This window comes from Delphinapterus leucas, chromosome 3 (assembly GCF_059928025.1).
Source record: "Delphinapterus leucas isolate spDelLeu-1000000601 "Yukka" chromosome 3, BTC_Dleu_Yukka2, whole genome shotgun sequence".
In the NCBI taxonomy this organism is placed as follows: domain Eukaryota; kingdom Metazoa; phylum Chordata; class Mammalia; order Artiodactyla; family Monodontidae; genus Delphinapterus; species Delphinapterus leucas.
The window spans coordinates 33,212,063-33,230,087 of record NC_143131.1 but is presented as its reverse complement, the minus strand read 5'-3'; the positions used below and the strand labels follow the sequence as shown (position 1 = coordinate 33,230,087).

The window sequence follows — 18,025 nt, the reverse complement described above, 5'->3', positions numbered from 1 at the left end:
GTAAGTAAATTACTAGAATAAGTATACTGTTTCTTGGAAGTTCTTTATTAACTACAAAAAAAAAAAAAAAGAGGAGGAAAGAAAAACAAGAAGTAAAGAAGCTACTGAGTAGTTTATTCAGACTTCCAGAATGCTCTGAAAAATAAGGAAGGGAAAATGCAGTCATTTGATGAATATGAGATTTTAAAGATTTTATTATGTGATCAATGGCATGTAGTCTTTCAGAAATCATTTAAATCATTTATTCCGAGGCCTTTGATTGTGAGCCCCACAGGACAGAGAGCATCTCCCTAATCTTGCCTGATCTATAACATAGCATCTTATGAAGGTTACTTTAAAAAAAAAAAAAAAAAGAGGTCTGGGCTTCCCTGGTGGCGCAGTGGTTGAGAGTCCGCCTGCCGATGCAGGGGACACGGGTTCATACCCCGGTCCGGGAAGATCCCACATGCCGCGGAGTGGCTGGGCCCATGAGCCATGGCCGCTGAGCCTGCGCGTCCAGAACCTGTGCTCCGCAACGGGAGAGGCCACAACAGTGAGAAGCCCGCGTACCGCAAAAAAAAAAAAGGTCTTCCTGTACTTACACTAATGAAGGAGAAAACTCAGGAACCTAAAGAATGGCTTCAGAGTCTCCTTTTATCTGACAAAGAGCCATCCACACAGTTAGCCACGACCTTAATGAGCTACGAAACTTAATTGATTTGATTGGGGATGTGTGTATCTATTAAATCTTAAAAAGTACAGTTAGTCCTTGACAAGTGGTAAGCGTATGTCCACAGACCTTTGAGAATCCTCAAATTTACAAATACAGAAATGTTTGTGCAGACTTTGGGCTTTAAACCCTAAATTACATTTCTGTTGGAAGCCAGATGATTTTTATTCATGGCTGAACAACACAAGCGTATCATCTCTTCAATTTGAAAGCTTTTATTTTCCTTAATGACCTTTCCTTGGAAAGAAACCATTTTAATTATAATATTTAATGCCTGACAAGTAGAGAACAACAACGCCACAGGGAGATGCTGACCAACTGGGCATTAGCTTAGTCACGTCCCGAGAGCAGCTGCGTAAACATGAGCCTCCCACAGACCACTAAGTTCTGCATTTCCTGAACCTTCAAAGTTGAGGGAAACCCTAAATATCAGATCCTGCAAACATCCAGACTCTAGTGTCATTTCCCTCAGGTGCTCAGAAATTTTACACTTGAACCAGTTCAAATTCTAACATGTAGACTTCTAGTTAGGGTGGATTGGTCACTAAAACTTAGAGCAAAATAGAGAAAAAAGAACAATGCATAAAGCCACAAAGACACAGAGAACTGGAGAGGCACAAAAGAGGATTTGGAAACGCTGGGTGTGGAAGTGGGCCGAGTGACCTAGAGGAGTGGAGGGCGGGGCAGTCTAGGTGGACCGTTGGGCATCAGTGAGAAGTAATTTGGTTCATTCTGCAGCACCAGAAGCGGAGGCCAATGGTTAGGATGAATCTGGGCTGAACAGCGGGAGTTGATTGTAAGTCTGTAAGGAGCAGTTAGAACCCCCAAGTCCTACACCAGCTTCATGTAGCTCATGTGAGTGCTCTCTCCCCTGCATGAGAACAAGAGGTTTATTCTGGACCAGAGAGCTTCCAGACAAGGGATACTGTAGCAAACCCTGTGACTCTCCCTCTTCCTCCTTCCCATCTGCTTCATAGGACATCTTCAGCTAGGCCTGTTTTCTGGGCAGGAGATGAGAGGATTAGAGTAAGTGGTTCCTGAGGAAAGACATAAAAGGTGCTGATATTTGGGGGATTATCCCAATGAAAAGCCAGGAACCCACCTGGTCATTCCTCATCCATGATATAAGTGAAGCCCACCCCCCAGTAAACCCCACCTATGTACACCAGGCTTCCAGTGAGCCTTTTAGTGGCTCACTCCCGAACATGACGAACAACCAGGGGTAACCAGATGATTGACAAAGCTTCTAACCTGAAAGACAGACACCAGGAGAAACCAGAGGAAATGGATGCAATGTGGGAAAACAGAGAAATTTGAAACAAAACTATCCTTGGATAGTTGACGTATACTGTATTTATTGAAAAGACATGATGTTATAAAAAGGAACAAACAGAAGACAGTTAAGAATTCCTCAGAATTAAAAATGTGATCAAAGAAATTTTTAAGGAATTAAATACAAGTGGAGAAATTAAATGAAAAATGGGGAAATTCTTCTGAAATTGAGACAAAGGCAAAGGAGAAGACTTGGAGGTAAAAGATTAGAAAGTTGGAGTTTGAGTCAAAGACCTGCACTGTCCTCCTTTATAAGAGTTAAGAGAGAAGAGTGGAATGGAAAGAGGGAAATTATCAAAGTAATAGCACAAGAAAAAAATGTCCCAAAACTGAAAGACCTCAGTATATACAGTAAAAGGTGCCATTAAACACACAGTAAAATAAATAGAGAAAAAGATCTGTGCTGAAGTATGTCACCATGAATTTTCAGAGCACCTGATATGTAGAGAAAAAATCCTAGAAACGATCAGAAAAGCATCTCTTGTGCAAGGATCAAGAATAAGAATGGTAGCAGGCCTCTCAACAATGTACCAGATACTAGAAGATATCGCAGCTACATCTTCAAAGTACTGAGTGAAAATTATTTTCAACCTTAAATTCTGTACTCAGCCAATCTATCTACAGATACAGTAGTATCTGTACTACTATCTATGAGTGTAGAATGAAGACCTCTTTAGACATGGAAGGCTGCACATATTACTTCCCCCATGTATCCCTTCTCCAGAAGCTCCTAGAAGAGTGTGTGTCAATACGAGGAAATAGTGGGGCAGGGAGTTCTAGGATGAGAGCACCTAGAAGACTTCCAGTCCAGAGCAGACGCCCCGGGAAGCAGCCTGGGGGGAGTGGCCCGCAGCTGGGGGAAGCAGCGGCCCTGGGATGTTGTTGTTTTGGACCACATGGAAACTTGTATGGAATATTCGTTGGAGGGTGTTGGACGGATCAGTAATTGGTACATTAAGCAAATAAGGAAGAAAAGCAGTTATAACAACAGAAAGATAAGAAAGGAAACGCGATCATGCCAAGCAGTTTGTCTTAGTAGCAATTTGTATTTACATGACCACTACAGTGTGAACACTGAAGTTACCAAATGTCTTGATGTTTCTCTATGAATGACGTGGGCTCGAGGGGAGAAGGGGTAGTGGTTGTGTGTTAGAGCTAATGTCTAATATTTAAAAATCAAGCACTGCCAATTTAAGTTTATTTCAAAACATGGAAGTCAGTACCCAAAGAGACCGGTAACTTGATTTTGAAGTGATTGTTCGTGGTGGGGAAAGATGCTGGCAGGAAACTGCTACTTTTTGTTTTTAGCCATATAGTACGATTTAGTTTTAAACTATTAAGCTGCATTTTTTTGGTTAAAATTTAAAAAATAATTTAACAATTTAAACAATTCTCCACACTTCCTTTCAAAATGGTTCAAGGGCGTCCTCTCTAATCTCTCATTTGAGAACTCAGATGCACTGCCTCGTTTCCTGCGTGGTTTGAAGCGATCTCTGTTGATTTATGATCTCGCTTCCTTGAGTTTCTCGCTTGACTCACAGGCATGATCAGCCTGAGTGACAGTGTCCCTGCCCCAGTGAGTTTTGGTTGCGGTGGGTTTTCATGCTCTTAGTAAAAGAAAAAGAAGAGACTTTTATTGATTGCCTGCTATAGGCCAGGTATTATTCTAGAGAATGTGCACGAAAACTTCACAGAGCCCTGAGAGCTAAGTCATGATATTCTATTTCATAGTTAGAGAAACTCAGGTTCAGAGGCATTTAAATAATAGGTACAGATAACATAGCTACTACCTGGCAGAGGTAGAACTTGAACATGGCTCTGGCTGGCTCCACGGGCCTTGGCCCTGGAGGCGACCAGCATTCAGACTCATTTAAAAAGGATGTGAATGTGACAGCTTTGAGTAACCATGTGATTAAGATGGTATAGAGATCAGTAATAATCTTCTTCACTTTAAAAATAGGTCGTTCTGACATAAAGGTTAAGAATATTACCGACATATCCCAGAAGACACTGAGAATTGCTGATCTTCAAGGTAAAACAAGTTACCATCTGGTCTTGCGAGCCTATACAGATGGAGGAATGGGGCCAGAGAAGAGCATGTTTGTGGTGACAAAGGAAAATTGTGAGTTAAATGTTGTCATCGAGTTGCTTTCCGAACTTAAGTGCATTGTATTTCCAGTGATTTTTGTTTATATAGGAATGCCGCTTTTTAAAATTTCATATTTTGTTACACTTTTATAGTGGGTGGAGGGCAGTACTGAAAGGCCATGAGATATTCATATTTATTCTTACCAGTTATTGCCTAATGCGTACTTAAGAAATTAATGAATTAAGGGTACCTCTGAAGTCTAGAGTTCTAAATTCATGTTGAACTTATAATAACGGTCAACTGGTTTAAAATTTTTTTTACCCAAAATATTCTGTGATTTTTGGCATATCCAGGGAAGAGTGTAAGAAATAGCCTTAAAAAAAAGCATAGGGCTTCCCTGGTGGCGCAGTGGTTGAGAGTCCGCCTGCCGATGCAGGGGACACGGGTTCGTGCTCCGGTCCGGGAAGATCCCACATGCCGCGGAGCAGCTGGGCCCGTGAGCCATGGCCGCTGGGCTTGCGCGTCCGGAGCCTGCGCTCCACAACAGTGAGAGGCCCGCGTACCGTCAAAAAAAAAACAAAAACAAAACAAAACAAAAAAAAGCATAAAGCACAACACTCATAAATTTGAGATGGAAATTAGAGAAGAGTGATGGACTTGACTAGCTTGTCAACAGCAAAGAACTTTCGTTTGATCACGGGCTTATTCTCTAGCCCTGGGCTGGAGTTCATACATGCCCTTAAATAAAGGACCATGTAGAGATGGTTCTCAGCTGGGGGTGATTTTGCCTCCTAGGGGACAGTTGGCAGTGTCTGGTGACAGTTTTGGTTGCTGCTACTGGTATCTGGTCATTAGAAGCCCAAGGATGCTGTTAAACTTCCTACAATGCATGTGACAGCCTCCTCCCTGCAAAGCACACAAGAAAGAAGTATCTGCCCTAAGATGTCAGTAGTGCCAAGGTAGAGGAACACTGCTCTGAAGAATTTAAGTGTTAGTATAAAAATTATTACAATACTTTTTAAGATTATATTTTAATAGTTTTTCAGTTTCCCTGGAGCAGTTTGGATTTTTTTTTCAAATAATCTGCTGACTTAAATATCTTATAATGCGAATTTATTCTCTGGTTCATACTAAAAATATTGATTTGAATACCTACAACATTCTCTTTTCAGCTGTGGCATTGATTATTGCCATTCTCATCCCAGTGGCAGTGGCTGTCATTGTCGGAGTGGTAACGAGTATCCTTTGCTATCGGAAACGAGAATGGTAATGATTTACCCTTGCTGTTTTGTTCTTAAGGGCATGATTATTTAGTTTATGTGTTAAAAAATAAGTACAACTTTTTGGTGGAAACAAGGTAGTAAAAAATATTTGTATTGGTCAGAATTAATATTGGAATTAACATTAGGCAAGAACATGGCACATTATTTAAAGGTTTTAAAATTTACAAAGTAAAAGTATAAATTTTTCCCTACTATATTTACTAATTAAAGTAATAGCAGTTGTACTAAAAAAATATTTATAGGCATAAATAGGTCAATAGCTATATGCAAGATTAAATGTAGTTTAATGATTGAGGTATCACTTGTCCTGGTGACCTATTTAGAAAATCTGGTCATTTATTCAACAAATAAGAATGACCCCTCCCATGTGAAGGGGGACATAGTGGTGAACTAAAATAAGAATGGTCATTAGAATTATAGGATAGTGGGGAGGATGGACGTGAAACCCATAAGCATTTAATAAATATATGGGTACAGATTGTGAGTGGGTGCTAGGAAGGACACGGGCGGCATGAGGAGAATAGCGGGGAATCACGTCACAGGAGGTGGTCAGGCTTCCCTGTGGACGTTCCACTGCAGCAGGGTCCCAAAGGGGAAGGAGAGGGAGAGAATGTGCCAGGCAGAGAGAATAGATTCTCTGAGGGCCCAGAAACTGGAAAGAGCTTGATCTTCTGGAGAAAGTGAGAAGTGTGTGTCCCGGTGCAGCAGCGGAGGGAGTGGTGTGAGCTGAGCGAAGTGAGGTAGGGTAAGCGCGGGGCTCGGGAGAGAGTGCCTCGTGGTCAGCCAGCAGGAGCTGTCCTGGGCTGGGCTTGTGGCACCTGGCTATGTTCATGCATAGACTGTCCTCACTGGCCTTAAAAAGGCCGTCATTCATGATAAAGAAGAGAATGTACTCTAGCAATCCTGGCTTATAAATCAAAATAGTAACAGTTTAGAACCGTAGAATACCCTGTTTGGTAACCATATTCTCATTACCCAAAATCACATTTTAAAAATGATTTCAATACAAAAAAAAAGATAAAGTTAGGAGATAGTTTAGAAGTTAGAGCATTTCGGACTTACATTAACAACATTTCTTTTTCCTGCAGGAATTTCAAATAATAAAGGTTTTTTAACAGCTATACATATGATAGGGCACTAAGCAAATTTCCTTTTTGTTTGTGTTTAGTTTTTGCTCAAGATTGATAGCCTTCCTTTTTCTGATAATCCAGAGCCTGTTTTGAGCAGTAGAGAACTACATAATGCAAACACGTTCCCAAGTAGTTGACTGTCTGCAGTATGAATATTTTGGCCATGAGTAATGCCCGTATTTGACTTTTGACTTGATAGCACAATCACCATTTTAATTCTTTGCTTTCCATTTCCATAAGAAACATAAGACACTGTAGTTCTAGGAACAGAAGTACTGTTTCTGCTTTTCAGATAGGAACCTCTCAGTGCATTATATTGAAAGCTCTAGTGACTGATCACGCTGAAAATGATCTTCCATTTTTATCTCAGATATTCATTAGAGTATTCATATGAAACGTCAAAATAAGCCTGATAACTTATTAACTTATTTATTGTCTAATTGATAATCTTATTATTAAATGTACTTAATCATCTTTATTTAAAGGATTAAAGAAACCTTCTACCCTGATATTCCAAATCCAGAAAATTGTAAAGCTTTACAGTTTCAAAAGAGTGTCTGTGAGGTAATCCTTTATTTTCTTACGTTTACCTTTGAAGTACTGACTTCCCTTTTTAGTTTTTTGTGAAGAGTTTTTAACATGTCAGTGTCATCCAGAGTAAAATGTATTGAGAAAATAGCAGTGCTTGAACTGCTGAACTTCTAAAATTATTAGTTTTAAATTGTTTGTACATGGTCTTTTTTTTCACTACTATTAAGACCAAGGAAAATTACTGATATGTAGAAAAGAAAGTAGCTTTGCTCTAGTATGCACTACAGAATAGTAGAGACACATTTTTATGAGCAACTGTGAAAAACAATATAAAATAATGCTGCTTTTTGTAGGAGAGGCATTGCAGCAGCGTTTCGTGGCATCCTAATCCCTGTTTTAAAACTTATTTCTAGGGAAACAGCGCTCTTAAAACATTGGAAATGAATCCTTGTACCCCAAATAATGTCGAGGTTCTGGAAACTCGATCAACAGTTCCTAAAATAGAAGATACAGAAATAATTTCTCCAGTAGCTGAGCGTCCAGAAGATAACACTGATGTGCAACCGGAAAACCATGTGGTTGTATCCTATTGTCCACCGGTCATTGAGGAAGAGATAGTGAACCCAGGAGCGGATGAAGCCGGAGGGGCCTCACAAGTCATTTACATTGACATTCAGTCCATGTACCAGCCTCAGGCAAAACCAGAGGAAGAACCCAAAAACGACCCTGCAGCGGGGACAGGCTATAAGCCACAAATGCACCTCCTCGTTACTTCTACTGTAGAAGATCTGGCTACAGATGATTTAGACAAAAGTGCAGGTTACAGACCTCAGGCAAATGTAAATACTTGGAACTTAGTATCTCCAGACTCACCTAGGTCCACAGACAGCAACAGTGAAATTGTCTCTTTTGGAAGTCCATGCTCCATTAACTCCCGGCAATTTTTGATTCCTCCTAAAGATGAAGATTCTCCTAAATCTAATGGAGGAGGCTGGTCCTTCACAAACTTTTTTCAGAACAAACCAAACGATTAACAGTGTCTCCCTGTCACTTCAGTCTACCATCTCAATGAGCTCCTGTTGCCGGGTCAGCACTGGCATTCATTGGAGGGATCCTGTGAAGTGTTGCTAAGTGAGGTGGACTTTACTCATGCAAGTTACACTGAAAGTGTTAATGTGCTTCTGATGTGGTCTCAAAGCCAAAACACAGTAACTCAGAAATTCAGTGCACACAACTCACAGTTCGGAGCTATTTGTGATTCGAGCCAAAGAATTCTCACATTGCTTTACCTTTAGGAAGCGTTTCAATAACGGATACTGCCTGGTCCATACGTGCAAAACAAATCCCACAGCAACTGTATTCTGCTCTGTTGTTCATCAGGTTTTCTCATGCATATACCTTATGGAATTGTAAGCAGATTTGCAGGCAAGGGAGAAAAATGTCAGAGTAACAGATGAAGTTTATTTGCCTGACATTTGCTCCATTCTAGATGAAAAACAAGCACAGATTTTAAAACTTTTAACATTATTCTCTATCCACAGCATTTAAGAAAACTAATATAATTTTTAATGTATCAACAGCAACACCTGTTTAGTGTTTTGTTTGATAAAGTATGTTGATTTCTGTGCCTACTGTATAATGGTTACCAAACAGTTTTCTCAGGGGTACAAACTTGGAAAACAAGCGTGACACTGACCAGCTCAAATCAGAATCATGTCTTCTTGCTTTAGAAGATTTTTCACACCATTCCATTATTTTTTAGCTTTTATGCTAGCTTCCTTTATTAGGTTGCCCTAATATTTAAAACTAAGTTTCTAGGACTGTAGATCTTAAGATTTTTTAAAAATTCATTGTTTTGTTTTTTGGTGACAGTGTCAGCTTTATAAATATATGAGCAAATTCAGTATTCCTCATAAGCATGTAATTCCAGTGACTTACTATTTGAGACGACTACTAAGCAATATCTGGCGGCATTAGCCGTCTGTATAGTTCGGATTGGCCTCAGTCCCTCCTGAGAAGACCACGCTTTGAGCCCCGGTTGCCCAGGCAGTGACGACCTCTGACACCTCCTAGCAGGTGTTCCTCCTCACTGTGCATCTTAGCAGTTCCTCCCTATTAAAGGGTCATCAGTCCAGACTATCTGATTCAGTCCTCAGATTTTTACATGTAAAACTAAAAAGATAATGCTTCTTATAGGGACAGTTACTCAAGGGCTATTTTATGTGGAATATCATAAGATGGCTTTGAATTCGTGGGCATACCTGTGTTAAAGGTGCAGCAGTTGCTCTGGGAGTCGTCCAGAGTTGTGTCCTCACAGCATCCTCTGCCCACCACTGGTTTTCATAAGTGATGTCTAGAATGAATGTGGTTCTTGGAAAAGCAAACTGAAAATCTAAAAAGTGTATATTTTCCCTGCCCTCAGGCTGTCTATGTATTTTGAGTTAAGGCCAAAGTACTTGAGAATTTGGAAGATCTAAAGAAGTCAAGATATGCCTTTTTTTTTTTTTTTATCATCTGAGGCTCTGTAATGTGTTTGCACATAGTGGATCAGTTATTTTTTTTCTAGCCCATAATGTATCATTGTAAAAACCATGTTGTGGAAAAAACCCACAATAAGGGTGACAAGGGAGAAAGTCTGTTTAGGTACTCTGTTTATGAATCCTGATTTTAATTGCTAGGATTCAATTAAATTCCTGAGCTTCTTGATATATGAACATGTGGAGTGAAATACAATTAATTATGTATACAAATAGTGTAGTAAAACTACATAATAGCTCACAGAAATTTTCAACAATGAACATTATATCAAACCAGAGCCACCTGTAAACAGTTCGCTCTGTCTTCTCATTTCTCCTGTTGGGCTCCTTCCCTTTGCTTCCACCCCAGACACTCAGACCTGGGCCTGCCTTCTCTTCCTGCAGAAGTTTGTCATTACCACACCCCTCTTGCCCCCAGCTCATGCCTTTTTCCCCATCAAAACTCACCAATCGTGTACCACCTCTCTTTAGGATAAGTGTTGGCCAAGGTAGAAGTTTACTGATCTAAACTCCACTAACCTGAGGTAACGGGAAAAGGCCAGAAGAGATTGTTTGATCTCTGCCATTAATGCATATGCGTTTCAACTGTGACCATCTGTATCCAGAGCCCTATCTAACCTACATTATGACTCATTTGTTTGGCTAATGGTGAATGTCACCGGGGCTCTTGAGTCCTATCAGACCATCCAAGACTTCACAGCTTTTTCTGCAGGAAAAGGATCCAGAGTGCAGCTTACCTCTCCCCTGCCTCTGGAGATCCATACGCCAGATCACTGGGTTAATGAGAAGCAGAGTATCACTCTGTTAGTCTGGGCAGGCTCCTTATAACCTGGGATATGCTTAGAAGAGTGTGGTTTAGGTCTGAGGTCAAAACAGTTTTCCTTATCTTTTCCTGGTGAATTGAGGATTGCTAGACCTGCTCTACAGATGGGAAGGGATTACTTCCCAACCCCTGCCCCACCTGGGCACATGGGGACAGGGCGAGAGGAGGGAGCTGGGGAGAGAGAAAACACCCTCTGTCACATATCTCTGGTTGCTTGTGGCACTGGAGACCCTGGCAAACGTGCACTGTTTGTCAGTGCCAGGACCATGCACACGGGTGACAGGTGGTCTAATAGGGCCTTTCTCTGTCCAGTCACATTCGCTCCTCTCTCTGGGGGAGGGCTAACTAAAGGCTGCTTAGAAGGGGAGGCTAGATGTGTTCCCTCCAGCGCTTCCTGACTGGGAGAATAATTGGGAAACCCCTCTTTCCTGCTAAAGTTTCCAACTAGAGACCAGTCATTGGTTAGAGAATTCTAAATGTCTGAAGCAGAAGTATATCCCATTATGTCTTGATCAGTGCTGTGTAAAGGATACATTTTCACATCTCCTACAAGCCAGTTAACTTATCAGCCAGTTTCAGATCAAGCTTCCCTTGTGAGGAATGGAGATTCTGGTGGTCATTTTGACTGCATTTCTCTTGCGAGTGGCCATCTTAAATAAACACTATTTAACATAAAAGTATTCTTGGAAGACTTAGCTAGGCTTTTGACATTAGACAGACCTTGTAAATTATGTATTGCATGGATTAGCATCCATATACGATTGAAGTCTTCAGTGTGCTGAACCTGTAGAAGCCTGGATTTGACATTATGGCCCGAGTATCTGGGTAGTTGAATTGGGTGTTTATGTGCTTAGGTGATAGAGGTGCTTTGTTCCTGCAGCTTAGACACAGAGGCAGCCATTCACGGAAAAGTTTCAGCCTCATTTTCCATACCAGCATTGCTTTCATGGTTCATGGATCTGAAGGATTGCGTTTAGAACATCTACTCCTCTTGCCCTCTTGGAAACTGTGGTAAAAGTCACATTCTTAAACCTTCATGCAACTTGTATTCTTGTTGGAAATTAGTCCTGTAATTTCTTAATTGTCTTCATACCGTCCATATTTAAAGAACATTACAGGCTTTTCTGTATTTGAATAATTAGATGTAGTTTAGTGAAGGAGACTAGGGAACATTTTCTTCCAAAAGGAATTTGGAATCAATTTTATGATAGCTTGAAATGAAAGTACTCCCTAACCTGTCAGTATGCAGAAAATGTTATCTCAAAGTTTTCTACTGCTCAGGCACATAACCAGATAAAACTTTTTTTTTCTATTTAATTTTTACTGTTTTATGTTTTGAACCATGTTAAAATTTGTATATCTTTTATAAAATGCCTTTTTATCCTTATTTTGAAAGTATAAAATCGGGCATCTCGGAAGTCAAATGTAGGATCATTAGCTAATCAATGGAAGTTCAGTCAATTTTTTATTGACTGAGTTCCATCCCAGAATGTGCAGATTCAACAGAGTTTTCCTGAAAGGTGGTATGTGTCAAGATCTAGCTTGTGTAGATCTGAGACCATTGGCTTGAAGATTCAAATCTACTCTAGAAGTGACTCCACAGTTTGAGTGAAAACTTGAGAAAGACTCATGCAAAAGCATCACTAGATATCTTTCTTATTCCAACCTAATTCTGAGTGTTCACAGTATCTTTTTATTTGATGGGTACACAACGTGGGACATGTTTGTACCGACCAGGTGTTTCTAGTAAATCAACAACACATTGATGTATGCGCTTAACTGACTAGGATAAGCACTCATTCTCCTGATAAACTCTTTCTTCAAAGCATTATTTTAAACTGGTATTTCCTGCTGAAACAACGTTTCATGGTACCATGCCCATCTTTATTTTTTATATCCAGAAGAAAATCTTTCACAAAAGAGAATGAGTTGTGACTAAACCTACTGGAAATGCAGCTTTTAGACATGACCTTAGAATATCATTGTTAATGGCTTGTTTTGAATTTGGTCTATTGATACCTCCGTGGATTATGTACCAGGGCTATTAATATTTAAACCTCTTATTTCAATAGGGTGGTGAGATTTTTATTCCTTTTCAGTTAGTACTTTTGTCTTAACTATTACATGATCATATTCATGTTAATTATAATACAAAGGAACTGTTTTTAATGCTGATAATGGATTAAAGAACAACATTCTGTTCATTGAAATGTCAGGCTTTATTGTATATGGTAAAATTTCAGGGGATGTGATTTGAATATATCCAAACCCTTATAATTATGACACTGAGTCATGACAGGATTCTATTAATTTTGACCATGGGTAGCATTTGTTTCTTCCTCTATTAAGAATGTTAATATTTTGGATTATACATGTCCATGTTATCAAGAGAATTTACCTGTGCAAGACAAATTCTAACTGTGCAACATTTTTATGAAAATGAAAAGTGATGTTTTTAAGAGGGAAACTCTCTGAATTTTTTTTCCTATGTGCAAGTGCCTAGTTGAAGAAACGTAGAAACAATAAATTCAAAAGCTCTTAAATACTAACCAAATACAAAACAGTAATAACATATTACTTTTTGGTTGCTAAAACTGAATACCCTAAAAACAGAGAGATGTGAATGGGGGAAAAAAATGACTGTTTAATTGCTAAGGAATTGGTTTTTATTACATTTACATATATCTTCTAAGATTGCCTTTGCAGTAGCCAATCAGAACTTTAAAACAAACAAAAACACTAACAATATAGACCTTATGCTGCACTTAAGCCAAAAATACTTTGTATACCTGACTGAATGGCTCACTTAAATGTATTGGATTTCCTTATACATTTAAAATGTACTTCCCTTAAGAATTACTCCATTTTAAATGGGTAACTTTCAATTTCTGAACTTACTATTTTTCCTCAGCATTCCGGTGGTATATTATAAAAGGTCGGAAGATTTCTAGGTGGTAATGCAATTTTCATTAAAAAACATGGACAAGTTAACTGTTAGGTTTAACCTTAACATTAGTATTTTTGTAGTTGATCGTAGAAAACAGTACTGAATAATGATTTTCATAATTTTTTTTCAAATACTCTGTCCCCAGTTTGATTTTCAATACTTTTTCCCATTATTTGTGATATATCCTTCAATTTAATTTTTCCCTTCCAACATAACGTTTCAGAAAACTGTGAATACGTTATGAATACAACACACAAAAAGAAACCCTATTCCATTCACTGTTGTGGAAGGGTAGGTATTACATGATACCCTGGGATTGGGATTTGTTTTATCCAATTATTTTCTCCAAAAGGAGCAAGGCATTTTCTTACATTTCAATTCAGAATTGCTTGAAAAAGATAGGCTTGGATAGAGAGACATCCTAAATTTGAGATGGTGCCACCTGAAGGTATGTCCAAAGGTAAAGTCATTTTAGAACACTCAGTTTTCCTAGTAGGAGTATGTTACCTTTCTTTCTCTTTCATTAGCTGGCCACAAGTCAGAGGTCCTTATAATGCTAGGAAGTTACCATTTTTTACTTTCAAAATTGCATTATAGTGAATTACTGTTTACAAAATACACATACTGTGAACAGACATAAGTTTTTGTCTTTTATAAGGTTGTTTGTAGAATGAGTGTTTTTTTTAAAGGGGATGTTATATGTTAAATATTTTCAGTTTTGTATAAATACTAGTAACTGTTTACTAATTTTTGTTTGGTCAGGTGTGTGCAAATGTAGCTGAAAGATAGGGAGAAACTGCAAATCCAGAACTGTTTCATTTTTCATTTCTTGAAACGTTACCACTACAGACTTTTTTTTTTTTAATCTGAATGATCAGTTGTGATGTTCTGTACCTAAAATCGTGCTTAATCATATCAGGAAACATTTAAATATGCATATGCAGGAAGCAGACTATAGATTGCAGTATATTTGTGTGATATTCAGTCTGATTCACGAAAGTCCGAGTTTAATATGGAATAAAACAACTCCGCTTACAGAGACGACAACTGAAGTGTTTTCTACCTTATGCAAATTTGGAGATTATGTTGCTGTTAGAAGGAAAAATTTGGACATTTTATATTGTAGAATTTCAGAATTTAGTTTCCATATCTTTTGGGAGACATGGTTAATAGCAAGAACATAGAATATAAGTAACCTATTACTAAGACACCTTAAATGTTAAACTAGTATGCTTGGCTGTTAACTCTAAAGATGTTACCTATGTTTGTTTTTAAAACATGCATGTATTTAACAATTTTATCATAGTATTGTCATGGAAAAAATAAATATATTTTCTTACAACTTACACTGACAGATTTGGGCATTATTTTGGGTTTTTTTTTTTTACTCCTGTTTTAGGCACTTAGGAGAAGTGGCTCCTGCTTTGTTGTTGTTAATACTTTTGGTTCTATCTCATAAGAATTATAGTGGTTATGAAGCAGTCACATAGGGCTCTGACTAAATTTTTAATATTTTAATATATTGCTATGCCATTGATATAATCTCCCATAAGTTTTCTTAAATCTATATTCTATTTACCGGACAGGTTACCATAAAATAATCAGATAGTGGGGAGCCAACATCATAAAACACATACTAAATAAATACTGGCCCTTAAAGTATGGTTTTTAATTGTTCTTCTCTGAGGATAACCTAAACATTTCTTGAAATTCTAGAAATATATCAAAATTTTATTATCAAGTTTTTGAATTTGGAAATATAGTCATTGATTCAGCAAAACCTCAGTAATTTTGAAGGATGAAGTGATCTTAAATAGAATTTCATAAGGGGAGAAATTAAGTCTTCAGTCTTATGTAGCCTACGCTCACCCAGAGTAACAACTGATGTATTATGAAGAAACTGTAGACCAATTTTAAATTAACTGTGAAACACATGTTACTATTTAAGTACTATTTAAGAGCTCATACATGTGGTCTGCCCTTTATGGAGACCTCAGTGCATATCTAGTTTCCCAGATGGTGAGTTCTTGAGCCAAAATGTATAGCACCATCAACCCCAGGAAGTTTGAAAGGATCGAAAGGAGAGGAATGATGTAGTTATTAGGGGAAAGCAAAATAGAGGTGTATGAGTAATGTTTTTCATGTATGGTATTCAACATCACACTAAAATGTTAGCGTACAAACAAGTTCATTACAAAAGGCCTGTGTAAGAACTGGTTTTCAATGGCCTATACATTTGATCCATTACCCTTCCCCCGGAGTGACTAATAATAGAATTGAATTAAAAGTACTTATTCAGTCTGCAAGAACCAATGAAGCTGAAGTAACAGATGTCTTAAACTGATTTGGGATTAAACCTGAGATGATTTTTATCCCAGAGTAATTACTTTCAGATTAAAGAAACAAGAAAAGCTTTTAAGGATGATTTTGATAGAAACTGTTAAGTGGGAATCAGGTTAAAATGAGTACAACTGCCGTGCATGGAGCTCGTAATTATCCATCCCCACAAGTTTGCAAGATGAGAAAGAATTTCAAGTCTCAGCTGACATTGAAACCTTTTCCCCCTGCTGTCCCCAGCCAACTTGATCTCGGCCGCAGAGCTGGGTCTTCACTCTGGACTCAGCCTTCAGAAGCAGGGCGGGTCTGGTTCTCTTCCTGGCGCTAGAGGCCTTGCACACACACCCCACCCACATTTTCCTCGAGTTGATGGAGAGGCGGGAAGCCTTGAGGAAGCAGAGCATTAACACGTGGCCCTTCCTGGTCCCAAATTGCCCAAGGACCAGTGCAGACGACGCACCGTCTTCAGAGATGTACCTGGAGTCTGACCTGGAGTCTGACTTTCTCGGTCACCTTTTGTGGCTCCTTTCCTTTTCTGTGGCTTCTGCAGGTGTCACGCCCCGGGCAGCGGCTGCCTCGTGTGAGCTGCGCAGCCCTGGCTCCCGGCCAGTTTCACCACCACTGACTACCTGGGCAACCCCAGAGAAATTCCTCCACCTCTCACCTCATTGACCTCAGCTCCGAGCTGTGGGTCTTGATCACCTACCTTTGCGCAGTTGCGGAGATGCCAGGTAGCGGACACAACGCTCCCGACAGAACAGATGTCGGGTTGTTACACGCTCCTGTATCCCTTGAGAAACCTCAGGAGCACCTCGGACTTTCTGACCAGCACCTTAAAGATGTAAATGCCTTAAAACTGGCTCAGATGCGCCTTAGGTTAGTGACATCGCTCAGGTACCCAGAGGGGAGTTAGCCAGCAGGAGGCCTGCTAATTAAAGCAGGGGATCTCTTCCCATGGGACCGGATGCTGTAGGCTTCACCTTTCTTCACTTGGGTAACTTCCGGTCTCCGTCTAAGCGGCGCTGCCAGAGTAAGTCTTTCCAGGCTCCTGGGAGCCCCGTCGTCTGCCTTCCCAGCGCGCCCACCTCTCCGCGGTCTGAGCACACTCCTAAGGCTTCGGTTGATAGCAGGAGTCGAACGGCTGCATCCACAGAGCTTAGCGTAGTGTCCGCCGCATCACAAGTGCTTGATGAATATTCTTTAAACAATTGCGCCTTGAAAGAAAAAGCAGTTTAATATGTTTCCGTAGATATTAGAAATATTATCTTACAGAGAGGTGACACGCCTGTGGAAGAGTCTCCAAGGATGGAAAGACAGGGCAGTCCTCGTGGAGCTGGCATGCCTCGGAAGAGGAAGGAGTCTTCCCAGGTCATCTGGGAGAAGATCCTGCTGTTCATGGTAGATGCTCCAGTATTTGTTGCATGCAGCTACCCTTTGTTCTCCTCAAAGGAGATTTGCCGTCATCCTGTTATCTCTTTGACAGGAGCAGATAGGGGATAAATGGGCTTTATTGGAAGTGACCACAGGTTAGGGCCCTTCTCCCACCCACTGCCCATTCCCCACCTCTTCCCGCTTTAAAATGTATTTCACCCTCTCTGTCGGGGTTCTCTCCATCCTTCCTGCAAAGTGACAATTTGCATCATCAAGCGATTCGTTCCTGCCCGCATCTCTCTCTCCCCAATCGCATATCTGCTTCTCTAGGAGACAATCCTTGCCCCATCTCCCAGGCATTTACTTGATGGGCAGGTGCCCTGGTACTTGCTGCAGGCTGCACTGGGCTATAGTCTCGTACTCCACCCAGAACTGACACATAGCTCTCCTCTACACCGAAACTCTCAGGCCAGACGTCCCCAAAGAGCTGGACCCATGGTTCCAGGCTCCTCCAAGTCTACAGCCTTACATTCAGAGAGAAGAGGGTGCCCTTCCTCTCGGCTCCCAGGGAGGACTCTCGTTGGCCTGGCCTGTGTCACGTGTCCATCGCTGGTGCAGTCGTTTGGCCCAACAGAAGTTCTATTCAAGGGCCACTTCCACAAGTACCACATCGTTAGAGTTGGAAGAGGACCAGTCCCCCAAAAGAAGGAAGGTGATATTCTGAGTGGACAGAACAATAAATTGGCACTATAGACTCCCTGAAGAAAACCTAGAGAATAGATAAAAGGAAAAAGAAAAAAAATCCCTCAACCTTCTCATGCAGCATTAGCTATTTTTAACGTTTTACTTTTTGTCCTTTCAGACATTTTTCTATGTGAATGTGTATGTATATATATATATTTACACATATTTTCATATGTTTGTACCTGTATGCAT

The 18,025-nt window shown here is 39.9% G+C and overlaps 1 protein-coding gene across 3 annotated transcripts in view; it reads left to right on the top strand.

Moving 5' to 3' along the window:
- Window positions 1-16,613, top strand: part of LIFR (LIF receptor subunit alpha) — a 93,794-nt gene extending 77,181 nt beyond the window's left edge. For 2 of the 3 annotated variants that reach the window (XM_022598901.2, XM_089908787.1), the window contains 4 exons: window positions 4,002-4,163; window positions 5,303-5,396; window positions 7,029-7,107; window positions 7,488-16,612. In XM_022598901.2, coding sequence (XP_022454609.2) covers window positions 4,002-4,163; window positions 5,303-5,396; window positions 7,029-7,107; window positions 7,488-8,108 — 956 coding nt within the window. In that variant the 3' untranslated portion in view covers window positions 8,109-16,612. Of the gene's footprint in view, window positions 1-4,001; window positions 4,164-5,302; window positions 5,397-7,028; window positions 7,108-7,487 lie in introns of all 3 variants that reach the window. The other variant, XM_089908788.1, reaches the window with a different exon arrangement.
- Window positions 16,614-18,025: the final 1,412 nt, after the last annotated feature.